Below are 17,693 nucleotides of genomic sequence, written 5' to 3'. Positions count from 1 at the left end.
CAGGTGTACGCTCTCACGGGAGTGCTAATCCTCGTGCTTCTTCGCCCATGTTTGTCCATCACTGATGCACACGCAGACGCACACAGACAAACCAGAGGCATATTTAACTGAACCTCAACGACATGCAGATGTGATTTGTGTGAATCTGTATGCAAAGCACTCATGTGATTCCTATCCTGCATAGCTGAATGTCATATCCATCATTTTCATGTAAGGCAGAAGATGTGAAAAAAAAAAGAAAAAAAAAACATATTGCGTGGATGTGAATGAAATCATTTCCATTTTTATGCGCATTTTTCCAGCGTGTGGTTAGTTTTGCGTATTATAAGATATGTAAATGTTTGTCTAAGAGAAAGCAGTAGGGCGCGCTCAGGGCGCTCCGATCCCAGCGTGCAGGCAAAATCCGTTCCTGGTTTTGCGCCTCCGTCCATCGCAGCTTATACCTTCCCCTGACTCTAAGCACTTCAGCATTGCTGTGCAAGCAGATGTTCTTTCTCCGATGCCAGTTCTCTCCCTTTTCGCATTTGGAGAAGGCATTCTTTCCCGCGAAGGCAGCAAAGTGAGAAGAAAGAAAGCAAAGAAACACCCTCGGCTCCGAGACGGAGGGAGAGTTGTGAACGGATAGCTGCTTTTGGAGAAATACAGTAGACTACAGTAGCGAGAGCGAGGCATCAGTTTATTTACCACACCTGTGATGCGTTGTTCTGAGCAACGAAGACGCGCGACCGGGATACTGATGGCCACGCTACGGCAGGAGGATATGTGCTGAGGAAAGGACTTGGGCGTGAGGGGAAAAAACAGAACAGGCGTGAAGTGCTACAGAGGACACTCTCCGGACCTTTAAAAAGCCCAGTGTGCCCGTGTTTCGTCTCTGCTCTCTGCCTTTTTGTAAAACTTAGGTGATAGAAAAAAACCCCACGAAGATGCCCTTACTTCTGGGCCCCTTTGTCCGCTGTAGGCTCAGCGCCACGCTCCTTGCGCTCTGGCTTGTCCTCTCTGGCTTCACCTGCACTGGTGGTGAGTTGGGCTGCAATTAAACTGTTTCTGCTTTTTATTATTTGTATTTTATTTAATTTATTTTACTGGTAAACAGTTTGTGTTGTAAAACCTAGAAGGCTTGCACGTGACAAGTTGTTTGCTGGTGTTTTCGTCGAAATTCCGGTGCGCACGTTGTTGGCGGTCGTTATTATTCCCTAATTTGCTAGCACCAGCACTCGTCAATTAGCCTACACCTTCAAGGTTACGGGGGTGGGGGGTTCAGACGTGACTACCAAGGTTAAAACTTAAAGACAAATGCCAAATAACCTCGTCCAGCTTTCTTCTTCTTCTTCTTTTTTAAAATTCGAAGCATCAACGAGAAGTTTATGGGACGCGTTTTTATTCCTGCTGTCGTGTAACTTGGGGCTAACACCTGCCTGAGAGAGGGGAAAATCAGAACTATAATAAAAAAGATGATTGGGGCAGACACGGGGCCCGCGGACAATAAAAGCTATTGCCCGGTAACGTCGCGCTCCTGTCCTCCTGCCACATAAACAACCTTCAGTAACGCCACCCTCGTGAATGTCTTATTAAATCTCTCTCTCTCTGTGTGTGTGTGTGTGTGTGTGTGTGTGTGTGTGTGTGTGTGTGTGGAGGACAGAGCGCACCGAGCACACCGTAGTGTAGTCACAGCCTCTCCGGCTGGCTGCAGACAGCATCGTTCAACTCCACATTTCTCTCCGGCCAGGAGTCATCCCTGCTGCATTTGCAGTATGCTGACAGCTTTACTGAGTTGGTAGACGACCTACTCGCACTGATGAGTTAGATTTTATGATGTAGCTTGGCCAGACGTTCCCCGATTGCATGCAAATGTACTAAACAATCATCAACAAGCGAGGTGGACTAAAGCACCGAGGATGGAAGTTTCTCACAGCAGCAAAATCCTTTTTCGAAAAATGAGCTATAAGATACTCTTACTCTTTTAATATTGATTTTTTTAAAGGAAAAATGTTCTCATGGTCACAACCAGCTGTGCAAATGCCTCTTTCATTTTTGGACAAATCCAACTCAACCGAGTGCTGTTCACTGACCCCCAATATTCACCATGGTGCACAATCAAATCAGCCATCTAACGTCCACATTAGTTATTCAGCCAATGCAGTCAATTTCACTGTTGCTCATAACGCATTATTTCACAGTTCAGCACTTGGACTGTTTAGAGCACTTTATTTAAACATTCCCTCTGATGCTAAATATCACCCTGACTGTGCCACACAGCTGGAAGCTGCTGGTGAGTATCCAAAACCCAAGAGTTTCCACACACCATTTGCCTCGCGCTCGTATCCAAACTGTTAACCTTGCTTTGGACGGAAGGCAAAACATGTTAAAGTTGCTGTATTTGTGTCTTGTGCTTCAGGACACCGAGATGATGAATTCAGCGGGCTTTTTTTTTTTCTTCCCTTGCATTAATTAGGGTATAATTATGAATATATTAGGATTAAATAAACAGTCATGCTCGAGGGACCTCCATATATCAAGCTAAGTAAGTAGCAGTGTGCTGGCATTTACAAGTCAGTTTGTGATTCATGTTGGAAGTGATGTGTTTTGATGGGGTTCCTGGGTTCTATATGGGTGGCGTGGTGGTTCAGCGGCTTAGCGCCATTGCCTCGCAGCAAACTGTTTTGGTGTGGAGGTTGCGTGTTCCTGCCGTGTTCATTTGGTTTCCTGTGCGTGCCCTGGTTTCCTCCCACAATCGGCGGTTGTAGGTCGATTTTCAAGACTCTGAATTCCCAAAGGTGTTTGCAGTTTCTTTGTTCGCTCGGTGATGGACTGGAGCTCTAACCGGGGTGTTTCCCTGCCTGTCACTCACTGCTTTCTGGATAAGGCTCACAGCTTTCTCATGACCCCTGAAGAGAATATATTATGTGTAGAGGGAGATGGATGTGGGGTTAATTGTGAAATTTCTTCTCACTTCCCTGTTCTTCTGTCTTTCTTTTATATCACATTTCCTTCCAGACCGCTCCTCTCCATGTTTCAGTCTTGTCACTACATCAGGTCAGTACAGGCAGCCCTCCAGGCACCTATCACAGCTTAGTGGCCACTTTTTTTGTCTTTTTTTTTTTTTTTTTTTTGTTAAGGCTAAAGTGAGATCCAGAAATGAATCGGAAGGTAATTTGGAAGCCAATTCTTTCGACATCAGGACTGGGACAGACTCGGCCAAGTTCAGTCGAGCTGTCCTCTGTAGCGAGGCAAAGAGCTGACTAGGCATTCGTCAGTATCAAAGCCGGCTTGTCTTTTTTGCAGGGAAACATAACTCACTCAGTAATAAAGGTAGGCCTGTCAATCTAAGTTTGAGCTAGCTGAGCACTTTCCCTTTCACTGTGTTGTGAGTGATCTGATGGGCCGGACAGAGGGGGTAGGTATGCTTTCAGCCTCAGAAACAAAGAACTGTTCTGATTTGCCAGTTTTTGTGTGTATGTGCGTGCTTGTGTGTGCACAACACTCGATGTTTTCAGTATGCAAGGTGCGTGTGTGTTGTTTTTGTGTATGTGGGAGGGTGTTTCCACAAGGATTTGCATACATGCATTTCTGCTGTGTGTGTGTGTGTGTCTAAGGTGGATGCCTGCAGATTAGTCCAATTCCCGTTCCTTCTGTGTTTTACCCTGTATTCAAACTTTGGTCTGTTGCCTGTTATTAATGTCCTGTTAGTTCCTGCATGCAGCAAGAATCAGAATTATTTGTTTGTTTTTCATCTGCCCAGTGAGAACGTTGCCAAGCGATAGTTGTCTGGTTCAGCGAGGGAGCATGGGATTTGGTATCAAGCGCCTTGCTAGTTGTGCGAACAGTCACCTCAGAGCAATTTCCACGGGGTGTAAACCTTGTGCTGATGCAAGGGGATGGCCATTAAACGACAACAACCACAAGTCTGTTGCATAATACAGCAATTTGTGAGTCCCCGTTTCTTAGTACAGTATTGTAAGGGATTCTCTTGCCAGATGTCTCTCATCATCCTAATGTGAATCATCCCAGAGTTGTCTTTCTCACAGCCAGTTTTGTCTCTCCTCATTGACTCACTAAAGAATGCGATAAGGAGAGCGAAAGCAGAAATTAACATAATTTATTGGGGGAAATTGCCTTCTGGTCAGAGGAATTTAAAACCACTTCGTTTTTGTCCCGTAGCTAATGCATGGCAAATGATCGCCATGTATTTGCAGGGATATGGTCTTTTACGGGGAAGCGATAATTTACAACCAGAAAGAGTTTTCGTTCCCTGCAGTCGTGGGAGATGAATGCAAATGACACAGACAAAGGGGGGAGACTTGAACAGTGGTGGGAGGGAAATTTTTGTTTAAAATTATTTTCTCAACTGCTGATACACTGCAAATTAGCATGATGTACAGATGCAGAACATATCAAGCGAGGAGGCAATTACACCAAAGGAACGGTAAGGAATTAAAACGAATTCTCTCTTGAGGAGTACGCACGCGTGCGATGAATTTAGCTCGCAAAATTTGAATTGGATGATATCAAAATGACGGAGCGAGCTGGATTGCTTGTTTCCGAGAACGAACGGATCAAATGTATTGCGTTATTAGTCACTTTTAATCATTTGTTTGCACGGCAGAAACGGATGAAATGAGTTAATCCCTTTCCTGTCCAAGTCCCGCAAAAGTCATTTTCTCAGTTTGAGTTACCGTGATTAATGAAGGCTGAGATAATAGTTCAGAATGAATGAATAAAAGGTAAACAGTGCACGTCAACAAGGGTCAGCTTTGAACAGCGGAGGAGCACGCTCCATTTGGTGACAAATTCCCAAGCGCCTTATCTTTCAACAAGCGGTGTCCCTACACTTATCATTTGCAAATGGCTATCTTGAGGAGTAAAGGAAGGACACATGGAGGATGAACCTGACAGAGGGGGAGGAGTTTGGGTTTATTTTCTGCAGTCTGTGCAGAGGCCCAGTGAAGGCACTACATCTCTGTCAAACTCTGCCCTTTTGTTTCAATTACCCCATTTCTATGATTCAGGTCTATGTGAGAGCACTTAGGGGTTGAAGTTGGGCTTTTTCCTCCCTTGAAATTTAGCACGCCATAGTTAGTATCTGTGGTTTTCTATCTAGGTAGCATAAAACTGAACTTTCACCCCTGATGTGGGATGAGATTACCCTGTGTCCTCAATGAAAACCTGGACAATAATTCACAGAAGGTCACAGCATCTGACAGTGTACTGTATCAGCAGTTTGTAGAGTGCGCTCAGTTTCTACTGTTGTTTCTCCTGCTAATTGTCCCGTAACAGCAGTCTATGGGGGCAAAAATTGGCTCTTTATTAAGAACCAGCCAACATTTTGGCAGATTTGATAACCCCTTGTTATGTTTTATTGCTAGAAGAATTTGTGGTAATTTCCGTGGGAAGAAAATCACGGTGGTCGAAATCTATGGGCTACATCTGCCAGTCATCAGTTAATTTCCTGTGGTTACCACTCCCATATCCTTTAACATCAGTGATTCTAACTTGGCACCCATCAGTTTTGTGGTGTTTTGCCAGTGTCAACGTTTGAACACCGCCTCTGAGGTTGGTGGAAATGAGTGCAGCTGGTGCTGTGCTGGTGGAAAAGGTTAAGAGGTTGTTAAGTTGAATCCCGGGTCTTTCCCTGGACGTTCTAATCAAATGTTATTTTCCCTGGAACTTTTGTCTCTCACTTCCTGCATCATGAGGGGGAAGGAGATGTAACGCAGAGCTTTAACCTTTGATGCTGATCTGTTCTTTTGCTGTTTATAAAAATTAAAATAAAAATGTGAAGACCCGTGAATATTATTATCCCAGAAATTATTCACAGTACGACATTTTTAGTGCTGCCAGTGTATTCTGTAGTTGCATTCTCCAGAGTTTCTTGACCATGACTTTGGTGACTTTTATTTAACCAGACAACAGATGGGGCCATCCAGAGCTGTGCACCCTTACTGCAAATCTGCAGTAAGAAAATTTAAATGTGAGTAGAACATGAGTACCGCTGAGGCTCTTCTATCCACACTGATTTGACTGATCCCGTTTAGGCATCGTCAGAGGCAGCTGTGTCCCAGTCAGCAGCACAGAGGAGCTCTGAGCAGAGCTGTTGGACAATCTTCGCCGGCCTGATTTACAGCAGGAATTTACAGTAATAGTAAAATTCAGAAAAATGGTTTTCATGTAGCCTCAGCGTGAGGAAATCAAATAGTTTTTATGTATTTATAGTAACACTAGGAGGCTTGATCATCACGGATACCATTAATAATCGGAGAACAACAACAGATTTGTGTGATTTTTAAACAGCTGTCTGTGGAGAATACACTTCATTACTATTAGCAGGAAAATAAATGTAGGGGTACCAACATGATGTCTTGGAGTCTGTGTGGGCGGGTGTGAGTGATACATGGAAAAACCCATCTGAAAACACTCTCTTTGGGGATTGGCCTTGAGATGCAATCTTGTGTGATAAGGCTTTCCTGTATTTGTTTTTACTATACATGATGTACTGTCTGGTTGCTAACACTGCACAGTGAGAATAGCAGTGTGTTAGGAGACGTTTTCAGGTCTTTCCTGTTCTCTGGGTGATCAATACTCTTCTCCAAATGGTTAATTGGCCATCAGTCACTGTCAGAGGAAGTGCGTAGAAACCCAGAGGTGTCTTGGTGCAGCTCATAATATGAGCCTGTCCAGTCCTCTGGGTCCTCTCTTGGCCTTTACTTCAGGCCAGGTGGTGGCTGGGGAAAGCAGATCTGAATGCAATATGGAGAGCTGTAGATTAATAGTTTCTTACTAAGGCCACCAGGGAGCGATGTGAAAGCCACTTCCACTTCATCACATAGTTGACTGGATGGAAAGAGTGTAAAGCTTGCAGTAGGAAAGGAAGCTTAAAGCAGTGTGAAGGTCATTTGATGTGGTCACACGTTGAAAAGGTTTGACCAGATTTGATCAAATTTATTGTGTAAATGTTTCATTTTTTTCAAATTCTCTTGTCTGTGTGGCAGGTACAGTCGTATGCACGTTTGTGGCAACCCAGGGAAATTACATGTTTCGGTGTTTGTTGTTGGGTTTTTTGGTTTTGTTTTGAATGGAACTAAAGGAAATCTTTGCTGCAACAGCGTAATAAAAAAATAGCACTTTGCACTTCTTCAAATGTTGCTGTTTTTATTTAATGAACTAAAAAAATAATAATTGGGTTTGGGTAGCCTTGTACCTGTGAAGTCACAGAATTTCATTAAGCTCTTTAAGTCTTAAAGGCTTTAATTGACTCAGTAGGACTCATTAGAAATAATAGCTGATGGTAACATTGAACAATGACGGGTTCCTCCAAGCAAATGCTGTGCATCTAAAAGCTACTAAAGCTAAAGGTTTGGGGGGGGAGGGAGTGTTATTTGGTCCAAAAACAGCAACTATTAAAAAAAACCTTTGCCGGAAAGGCCTCCAACCATATTATAATATTTGTCAGTTTTTCATACAATCTGACATGACCCACATAAGTGTTACTGAAATAATGTTAAAGAGTGTTTGTGCCTTGTGCAATTGCATTATAAAAAAAACATAATTTAAGTAGTTAATTTACTACTTGCTTTCCAAAGGAACATTTCTTCTTAAGTTCAATTAAAATGTACCAATTTTACTTTGGTTTAGTTGGTTTAAAAATGAATTTACTCAAAAGATTATGAAAAGCTGAGTTTTGTGGTTTTGTTTTTTTGTTTTTTCTTAGTTAGGAGAACTTGAAGGTGGTGTATTGTCAGAAGGCAAAGGTCCACATTTTGGCATGTTCCCCATGCCCCATTGCTCTTTACACTAGACAGCAACTAGAACACAGCTGTAATTAAGATTTGAATATCAGCTCTGAACATGAACATTAGCTTGAAGTGATTAATTCATTGCCATAGGAGTGTAGTAATGGTGGCCTTTATTTGTAGCTAAAACTTAACACTATTCTCTGCTAAAAAGAACAGAAATCTCAGCATAAGCAAGTTCATTTCAGCACTAGTATAAATTAAGTTGCACTGTTTAATCTGAGTAATGACATTATTTGCATTTCCGAGGTGCCTTGTTAGGGCTCAGAAAAAATATCTGGTTGGGGTTAAAATTGCTTTTTTTTTCTTTCTTTTAAAAAAATGTTTTCACGTATTAAATAGCTCAATTTTCTATGTAATCATGGTGAGGAATTCCTGTACATTTATTCACATTACTGCTAGAGGCCACATTTTTTTTTTAAAAATGTAGCTGCTTGCACAAATGCCAATAGGGCTGTTCTTTTTTTTGCTGAAAGGCAGTCTAGCACAAGCAGAAAAGGCTCCTATGGAAAAGCATACTTACAACCTTATGACTAAAGGCAGAATGTTAAGTATACAAAATAACATATGGAAAAGCCAGCATTGCTTTAGAAACATGTTCTGCGAACAGATGGAGTTGAAATGGAGATCTTTGGCCACAGTTACCAAAGGTACGTTTGAAGAACAAAGGAGCAGTAATTGATGAGAACAACATTAACGACAGAAATGTACATTTTCTGCGTTTGTGTTGTGTGGCTGTCAGATACTGCATGGAGGGAAGAATGTATTCAACTAAACATCAGAATATTCTGCATGTACAATGTAAGTAGACTTGCCCAATTCTAAATACCCAATTTGTTACCAAAACTAAATACTGATATATTTAAGCATAAACTACTTTATCAAAAAGTTCTCTTAAATCTCTGACATGGTGGTAGCAGACTGTTTATTTAAAATGTTAACATTATATTGGCAGGAAACTGGGTGAAATGTTACGGTTGTTGCCGAGTAGCCTGCTAATCTTATGCTAACGTTACTACTTAGCATAAAGTTAGCTACAGTACGTTAGCTTAAACATTTATGTAACCCCCGCTATTGCAAAGTGTAGCTATGTCTTAAAAAAATGGTAATGTGTATTAATGTTAGACAAGGTCAATAATTTGATGTTTTGCGTGTTAAACTGAAACTTACTAAACTTGAATTCTTCAAACAGATCTCAATGCCGCTCTTTTAGGTGCTTTGCTAAATTAGAAGCATTTCCTTCCTTGTTCTGCAAAGCTTGATAGTATTTTTTTACATATTGTGTTTTGTAAAATTAGTCATCACCCCTTGGTCACTCGCCAAGTCGTGATAACTGCAAACTGCTTCAATACCCAACCCTTACTACCTTTCTTATCAATGAGTTGGGGCGGAGTTATCATGGAGGTAAGCACCAGCCATATTTCATTTGCTGTGCTTGTGGGGATTCTTCAGTATGTAAGGATAAACTATAATACTTTTTTGTTTTCAGAATTTTTGTATCAAAAGGGTATCACAAGAATTGGATGTAGTGAGATCCCCAAGATGCGAGAAACTTCTATAGTCAAGAAGCAGAAACTAAAACTAGGCTGGCTTCTACAAGAGGAAATAACTTAAAAGCAGTTTTTAAAATTCACCATAAACTATATATAAAAAAAAAAAACTGAAGCTTTTGGAATAGTTCTCACAGTCCCCTAGCCTGAACAGGAGAGATTAAAAAAACACTATGTGCATGGAAGGCAGCCAAAAATCTTTCTGATATTTATTTTAATAAGCTCTGGCTTATTATGGCGTCTGAAGTTTCACACATGCTACATTTGCTCTTTAATGTCTTGTGTTAAAAGCTGCCCTTTTCACTTAAATTATTATTGAAAAAACAAACTATAAGATTTTTTTAAATTCCATAGGAAAATATGTATATTTTTTTTTCGTGTCTGTTCCATTGCTATTTGTGAATTTTCAGCAGCTTCCTCTTAATTATACAAGATAATACTTTAAGCTCACTTCACACCTAAAGCCAAATGTATGGCTCATTGTTATGCTTTCCCCCATTTAGCATGGCATGTAAAAGACATAATTAGAAATCACCTAAGGCTACCCAGACAGCCCTGCTGGCGCTTGATTGACAAGGGTATCTGAGGGAGGTCTGGCTCAGCCTGAGCCAGAATTTGTCATCTTGAAGTGATTTTGTTGACAAGACAGGAGGCACAGTGACCTTTCCTAATTATATGTATGTGTCCAGGCACCAATGCCTCAGGCAAGCAATTCAACTGAGTCAACAGTGCGCTGACTTTGGGCACACATTCAGGCCCAGACAGCATGTTGTGTAGTAAGGTTACGCTTTACTGGACTTAGCAGTAAACCTGTTAATAATTCAGCATTGATATGACATTACAAATGTCACTTGTGTCATTTTCTGGGGGTTCTTACATTGCTTATAGAAACGTAAAGAAACAAACACAAGGATAAGGTCAGATCCCCTCATTTTTGTTGCCTTCCCCCTTACACTTGTACCTGAAAAATCATTCTGATGTTACTCTTTGCAAGTTGAGCCCCACAAAACATGAACCATTTATTATCCACCCTAAAAGCGTAGCAGTGAGCGAACAACCTCTCTGATCTATGTAGGTCCCCCTATTTTTTTTTCTTTTTTTCCAAACAAACCATTTCCCGATGTGAAATGAGGTCTGAACATTACACATTCAAAGCTTAAAGCTAAGCAGCAGATTTTCTTGGCAAGGCCATCAGGAACGCTAGGCTCACGGAAAACACATTCAACTCCTCACTCCAATAGAATTAATCATAACAACACAGCTTCCATTGAGGCTAGATGCTTCCTTTTTACAGCATGTATTGCACTTGATTACGGCTTCTGTGGATTAAAATGTCCGCTGACAAGGCATTCACATCGAATCAAAGTGTGGTTTTTGGTTTGTTTTGTTTTTTTTTCCGCACCTGGAGTTTCTTTTCACTGACACTTGAATTTCAAAAACTGAATACAGAGCAGCTCTCCTCCGGCATTGTTGTTAATTGCCTACTGCTTTCCAGTCTTGTGTGTCAGGCAGAGTGGATGCTGAAGGTTTAGTAGTGTTAGTCAAGTAGGCTCTTATAATGTAAAGTAATCATTTAGGGTAGGCCTGACATTGATGCAGTGCTGCATGGTGTTATGGTAAAACATGTTGGACTGAGAACTTTACAGAAAAAACTATATTTTAAGAATGTTGGGTCACTTCATCAATTCAGTATCTTGTAATGAATGGGAGCACTCTGTGGTCATCACCTACTGGTGCCATTAAAATAAGAGATTAATGGATGATCAGTCAATGGTTTTTCTGTTCAGTGGAGTCCCATGTAAAGCAGCTTTTTATATTAAAAGCTTACACGGTACAAACCCTTGTAATCATGTGAAGTTCTCGTCTCCTTATGGCATTTGGTTGGCTACATTTGCTCAATTATTGGGCTACTGTAAGCACTATTTACTTTATCATTGCGTGCCCGTATTGGATTTCCTCAGCTACAAGTTGGCAGGCAATTAGATCCAATATCTCTTGGAACGAACATCTAACTACAATCCATTTTAAAAACTGACACTGGTAAATGTTTGATCAAGCCTAAGGAAACAAGTGCTAAATTAAAAAAAAAAGAAAGAAAAAGGTCTCGAAATTAAACACTGCTCTGAGAATTACTGGTATGCCCAGATTCCCAGTGGCTACCTGCAAATATATAATGTTGCCCATGTAGCAATATAACATTTTCTGGGAAAAAACAAAACGCTGAAAACAGCTCAATATGTGGATGCTGGTAAAAGCATGGACACAAATCGAACGATCACAAACACAATGTGAAGCACCTGCTCTTTCAATTAGACAGGCAACTAAAAGAAAAACAGCTCAGGGCTGTTCACTCACACCTATCTCCCATCCATTATCATTCTTTGCTCCCACCAAAAGCTGTCTTTGCACCTCACCTCACCCCTCCCCAAACACACTTCAGTGGCACACCTATTGAGGGCTCATTATGTTACTAATAGAGGCATCAGTAGGATGTTTGAGAGAAGTTGTAAAAGTGCAATAAACTAAACTAAACGGGTATTGTTTAGTTTGTCTTTGTTTGGGTGGGGATTGTAATCCTTGCCTATTAATGGGGCTGTCTTCTGCAGTGGAAGGAGTTTCAAAATGTAAGGCTGTAAATGTTGCCATACAGATTCAATATGTGGTGATAGAAGCTTTTGTTCAGTAGGTTTATGTTTGGCTCACAGGTTGCCAGTTAAGTCCAACTGTTGCTGCCAGTTTGGGAACTACTGTATATGTTGACATAAGCATTACATTTTCATGTGGGCGGATTTATTGAAATTGGGTTCTCCAGCCTCCTTTGTCAAAGACAGCATGTTCTCACCATACAGCCTCCACTCCAGCCTAACAGATGCTACTTTAGCTTAATTGGACACTGAATAATGTGCATTTTCTAGTATGCTTTTTATGGACTTGAAAGTGCTTTTACAGATTATTGATTGTAATTTTGCCGTTGCTTCTTTTGGGCACTGCTGGCACTGTTCAACACATTTAGTCAAAACAACAAAGCTCGGTTCAGTTTGCCCATTTAATTAATTTTCCTACATGGAGTTGAGCTGGGAAGACATCTGGTGACCAATAAACAAGGATATGCAAAGTTATTTGTTGTATGGGGCTGTCATTTAATGAATGTGAGTTGGTGTCCAATTTTATGGGTTGATTGAATGTATGCTGGCCTCTGATCAAGCTCGGCTTGTACGATGTTGTTAACAGCTTCTCTAATGACTTCATCCAGCCTTTATTTATGTGCCACAGTAGCAAATTTTCCCTCCTAATTCAGAACATCTCATCACTCATAAGCAGAAGACGCTTTAGAGTCTTATTCATCTTAGTTATCCAAGATTTGACAATCTAATTGGAGATGACAAGTCAGTTGGGAACATAACAGTTCTGAAGCACAGTGATTTTTTGAGAAGGGGCTTGTGCAGCTGGTTTTAAAAGCCTAAATTTCTACCTTTTTCTGGCTTGCTCAGGCATGTAAACACACAGGAATTGGTCACAAAATGTTGCCAAATGTCTTATATATGTTTAAAGTGCCGTGCAGTAGGGCTGCACAATTATGCCCAAAATTACAATAAGAATTATTTTCATTAATACTCAACTCAGTTTTATTTACATAGCACCACATCACAGCAGCAGCCACCTCAAGGCACATTTTATTATAAGATAAAGATCCTACAATAATACAGAGAAAACCCCAATAATAAGACCCTATGCCCTATGAACAAGCACTTGGCAACAGCAGGAAGGAAAAACTCCCTTTTAACAGGAAGAAACCTCTGGAGGGGCCCAAAATCTGAAGACTTTTAAACACTCTAGGAATCTCAAATAAGCCTGCAGTCCAAGAGCAAAGATGATATGGTACTTTGAGGTCTTTAAAATAAGAAGGGGGATTATTGAAGATAAATTAATTATTGAAGAATACTGAAGAAGAGACAAATTTTACATTTGATTTTGGAGGCAATAAAGAGAAGCTAATGTGGGACAAATATACTCTCTCTTTCCCTGTCAGTACTCTCACTGCAGCATTCTGGATAAACTGAAGGTTTTTCAGGGAGATTTTAGAATGACCTCATAATAATGAATTACAGTAGTTGAGGTTAGAAGTAAAAAATCCATGAACTAGTTTTTCAGATTCACTCTGAGACGTGATGTTTCTAATTTTAGAAATATTGTGCAAATCCAAGAAAGCAGTCCTACATATTTGTTTATGATGCATATTGAAGGACACATCCTGGTCAAAGAATCCAAGGTTCTTCAGCGTTACTAGAGGCTAAGTTAACCCTCTCAGGCTCAAATTAAGTTTTTGTTGCTAATGCACAAAAGAATACCTGCAGTGGTACTTCTTAGTAAAAAAAACTCATAGAATATGTATGTGGGGTAATCAGGTTGTTAGCTTTTACTTGTTACAAATCTGCAACGCCTGCCTTGAGAGGGTTAATGGTGTTACCTAGATATTGAGGTCACAATTATTTGTCAGTTATTTATTGATTTAAGTGACAGAAAATGTGTTTTTTGCTCTGTCGCATTAACAGAACATTGCTTTCACATCTGTGCACAAAATAGGTCCTTCCAGTTCACCTAAAATTAATAACAATGAAATAATTATTATTAATAATGAATTTGGTGTGTCTCGTAAAAAAATGAACACAAAAAGAAATCAACAGGGTGCTACATTTTTCTTTTACGTTGTTACATTTCTGTTCATCAGTCTTTAGAAATTAATCTTTGCAGACAAATAATAGAAAGTCCTTCATTCATTTCACCTGCACGATGGATATGAATAAAACGGCGTGCTTGACAGCTGCGAGGTCCCTCTACATGTCCCCTACAGCGTTTTGCATACAGCACTGATATTGCCACTTTTGAAAAAATAACAGCATGAGGGGATAACAAAGCTTTTGTCCCGCACGTTGACCATTTTCCTGAAACATTTATTACTCACTGGGAGTAGTGGACTGATTTCAGGTGGATGCGGTGACATGCTTTTATGGATGTCTGAATTGACGCTGGATGGATTTACATTGTTTTTGTTTGTTTGTGTGTTTTGTGGCCTCATGCATTCATCATACTGCAGTTTGTGGAGAGGTTTAATAACTTAGTTGTGTTGCTTTGTGGTGCAGACACAACTCTGCAGCTCTTTGCATATCATTTTATTCTTGATTAACATCCCTTCTGCTAATTCCAAAGTCTTTCCAAACAGCGGATGCTGATCTGCTTCGAGGGACAAGCTTTTCACCTCCTGCTTGTGTCAGACATTTGATTTTTGTTGTCTTTTAACTTAGTGTTACTTGTCTAGACTAGTCCAGGAAATTTCAAGCAGCATAGTGCAGGGAACAGCTGTGACTGGCACATGTAGGCATGTGGTCAGGCACTGATTATGGAGCACTTGATTTGCTTCTGCTTTGCATTTTAATTGATGGAGGATGTATTTTAAATATCCCTTAAAGTTCATTTTATTGTGCAGACCTGCTGTACAGTGTTGTGAATAAAAATGTCTGTGAAATGTAAAAATAATCATAAGTGAAGTAATGCTGAGTTATGATCTGTTTCCTGTAGCTATTTTGATTGTGCCCATATGGAGTGAAATCTATGAAATCCAGGCTCCCGATCTTGTCAGGTTAACCATGTGCCTGCATTGTACACAAGAAGATTTTTATTTAAAAATCTAGAGTAAGGACGTTTTATGACTCACAGACAGTTTGAAGGTTGAATTTCAGAGTTTCAATTTCAAAAGTCTTCCTTTGTGTCAGCAAGAAAACACCGGCCCTACTCTGTATTGTTAGAAGCCACAACAAGTGAGTAACACAGAAGTCCTTCATCTGTACTGAAGTGTTTCACAGAATTTCACGGACAATTTCTTAGACTTCAAAAAATTTCCCAGTATTGTAGTTATAAACCTTCCAGATTGAGAGCTGCAGTCTTCATAGATTCCTTTTGGTTTCAGAGCTCCCAACGGGACCTTTAGATGAACTCCCTCAGTCTTTTCGTACAGGGGTCTTGTGGCACCAGGGGACTCCACTGAGTCAATGTGGTCTGGCACTGCAAGGGGAGTGGTTCAGGACCGGGTCCGCTTAATCCTTACCTGATATGACAACTTAATAAAGGCCCAATAATCCTCCATGAATAGTCTCCCTCTGGAGGGTTTAGGGGTCTCCGGACACTGGGAAGTATTTTTCTAAAGGTCTTATTACACTTCTGTATCACCATTACTGTCTTATAAGACAAGCAGGAGGAAATTAATAGATTGCAATGTTAGGAGAAAGAGATCAAGGGGAGGGAAGTGAGCAGAAAAAGGTTTTCCTCTAACCTGTTATTTATAAGACTTCGCCTCCTCCCCTTTGTTGAGCGGATATATCTTTTTTTTTTTTTCACTCTCTACATGCACAGCAAAACAGCGAGCAGGTGCAATGTGTCATCATGTCATGCTTGTTATTAAAGAAAAAAGATCCTGGAGGCTTTAGACCTCATTTTGAATCATCCCTGTAATGTGTGGCAGAACTGCCGTCAATACAATTTAAAATTAATTATTTAATTTATTTATTTTTTACTGATAACTCAGACAGATTGGTTTCAGGCTAAATTGTCAAAAAGCCAAATGCAGTTTGCCTTAATTTTACTTTTTTTTTTTGGCCTTGGACTCGGTGTGACTTTGTGTCACATATTTCCTCTAACTTTTCTGGCTGAGTCAGATTGCTGCTGAAAGTGTCATTGTTAAACTCTTTCCCTTAGATACATATTTTTCAGTTATTTTCCTGCAGAATTGTTACTGTGAAATCCCAAGCTTTTACACAGAAGAGCAGAGTAATCATTTTAAGAAGATCATTTGCTACTCAAGGGAAAAAAAAGTCTTTTATCTTTGTGCACTCTGCTACGGAAGTCTTGATGTCCTCCCCGTCCACATTTGTAAGAAAGGATTTGTCCCACTCGTGTTCAAAGGATCAAGATGAAATTGTGAAACAAACCAGTCCCGTGTTTAAAAAAAAAAAAAAAAAGGACCTCTGTACTTGGATAACATTTCTAAGATCTTACAAAGACGCTTTTCTCTTGCCTCAGCAGCCTTCAGCTTTGCCTTTTTATCGAGCTTTTCTTACCTTTCAGATTTCATTTTATTAATCAGCGGCATAGCTTAGTCTTCTCACTCATTACAGGATCCTGAGAAGCTGACAGGATCATTTGGAAATGCAATTTTTGTCTTCTTCTATGTCAGCTTTATCTATATAAAACCGCAGCTCAGACTTCAAATGTGAGTTAAACACATTCCCAGCACTGAGCTAAGTAGCACAGTTTGGTAAAGATTCATGGGTCAACTTTTTTTCCCTCCTCCCTCAAACATAAACTAAAGCATTATCTGTGCCCATCCTCTGTAACAGGCTGCCATTTTGTTTGTCAGCATTGATGCAGAGCGCCTCCACAGCCTGTTGGAAATTGCCAGCGCCTAAAGCAAACAGTAGGGCCTCGAGTCCCACAAGTATGAAGCAGCCAAGTAAACCCATTAACTGCCTATAGAGTGGTTTGTGCATTTGTCTCCACATGATAGTATCCACAAATTAACCGCAAGCTGACTTTACTGTTTGCTTTGGCGAAGTAAAGTAACCACAGAGGGGTCAAACAACACTTCAGTCATTCCGCAGATAAGTGACGTGAACGAAGCCTATTGCTACATTTGTGACGAAAGTAGTGGGATAAATGTGTGGACTCTGCAGACGTGCTTAATTTCCAGTGTAAAAGTTGCATTGTGTAAAGTGCAGTAATGCTGGCAAATCACAGCCTAAGCATTTCGCTTGGAAGATGTAATTTGACAAGTCTGCAGCATTTCATTTTGGGGCACTGAGGCATGATACTTTCTTCCTCAGCCCCCAAACATATGATGCATACTGTACAAATTATTTGAATCACCAGAAGGTGTTTGATTTGTGCTGAGTTTGAGCTATCAGCTCCAAACAGGCCATGTAGCTTCTCTTATCATCTTACCCAGCCGCTTGCAGAATTTCTGCATGTTTTTTTGAGCTCAGCCCTAAATGTGATGACAATAGTCATGAACAGCACATAAAGACAAAAACTGCCACTTGCAGCAAAATGAGTGCCTCCCCCTCTCGCTTAAGTTTTTTTATTTATTTTTTTTCCTGATTCCTCTACAATGTGTTTGACAAGAAGAGCTGGCAGTGTTACACGGTGGCACAATTCAGGCTGTCGTGGGCGATGCCCACCCCGACCCCTGTCACGCAATTAGCTTTCTGCTTTCCAGATAGCGAGAACAAAGGTGAACTCTGAGGAACCGAGGCTGGGTTCAGTCAGAGTGGATGGGTGTGTGTGACACTCTGATGACTCCGGGGCG

General features: G+C 40.5%; 1 protein-coding gene across 4 annotated transcripts in view; it reads left to right on the top strand.

Annotated features, from left to right (window-relative positions):
* The first annotated feature begins 402 nt into the window (after positions 1 to 402).
* unc5a (unc-5 netrin receptor A) overlaps positions 403 to 17,693 on the top strand; it is a 152,271-nt gene continuing 134,980 nt past the window's right edge. For 2 of the 4 annotated variants that reach the window (XM_085132432.1, XM_085132424.1), the window contains exon 1: positions 407 to 1,017. In XM_085132432.1, the coding sequence (XP_084988558.1) occupies positions 924 to 1,017 (94 nt within the window). In that variant the 5' untranslated portion in view covers positions 407 to 923. Of the gene's footprint in view, positions 1,018 to 17,693 lie in introns of all 4 variants that reach the window. The other 2 variants (XM_085132415.1, XM_085132442.1) reach the window with 2 other exon arrangements.

The sequence above is a fragment of the Neolamprologus multifasciatus genome, chromosome 2 (assembly GCF_963576455.1).
Source record: "Neolamprologus multifasciatus chromosome 2, fNeoMul1.2, whole genome shotgun sequence".
NCBI lineage: Eukaryota > Metazoa > Chordata > Actinopteri > Cichliformes > Cichlidae > Neolamprologus > Neolamprologus multifasciatus.
The sequence above is the reverse complement of the archived record's forward strand: the minus strand, read 5'-3'. Positions and strand labels throughout refer to the sequence as shown.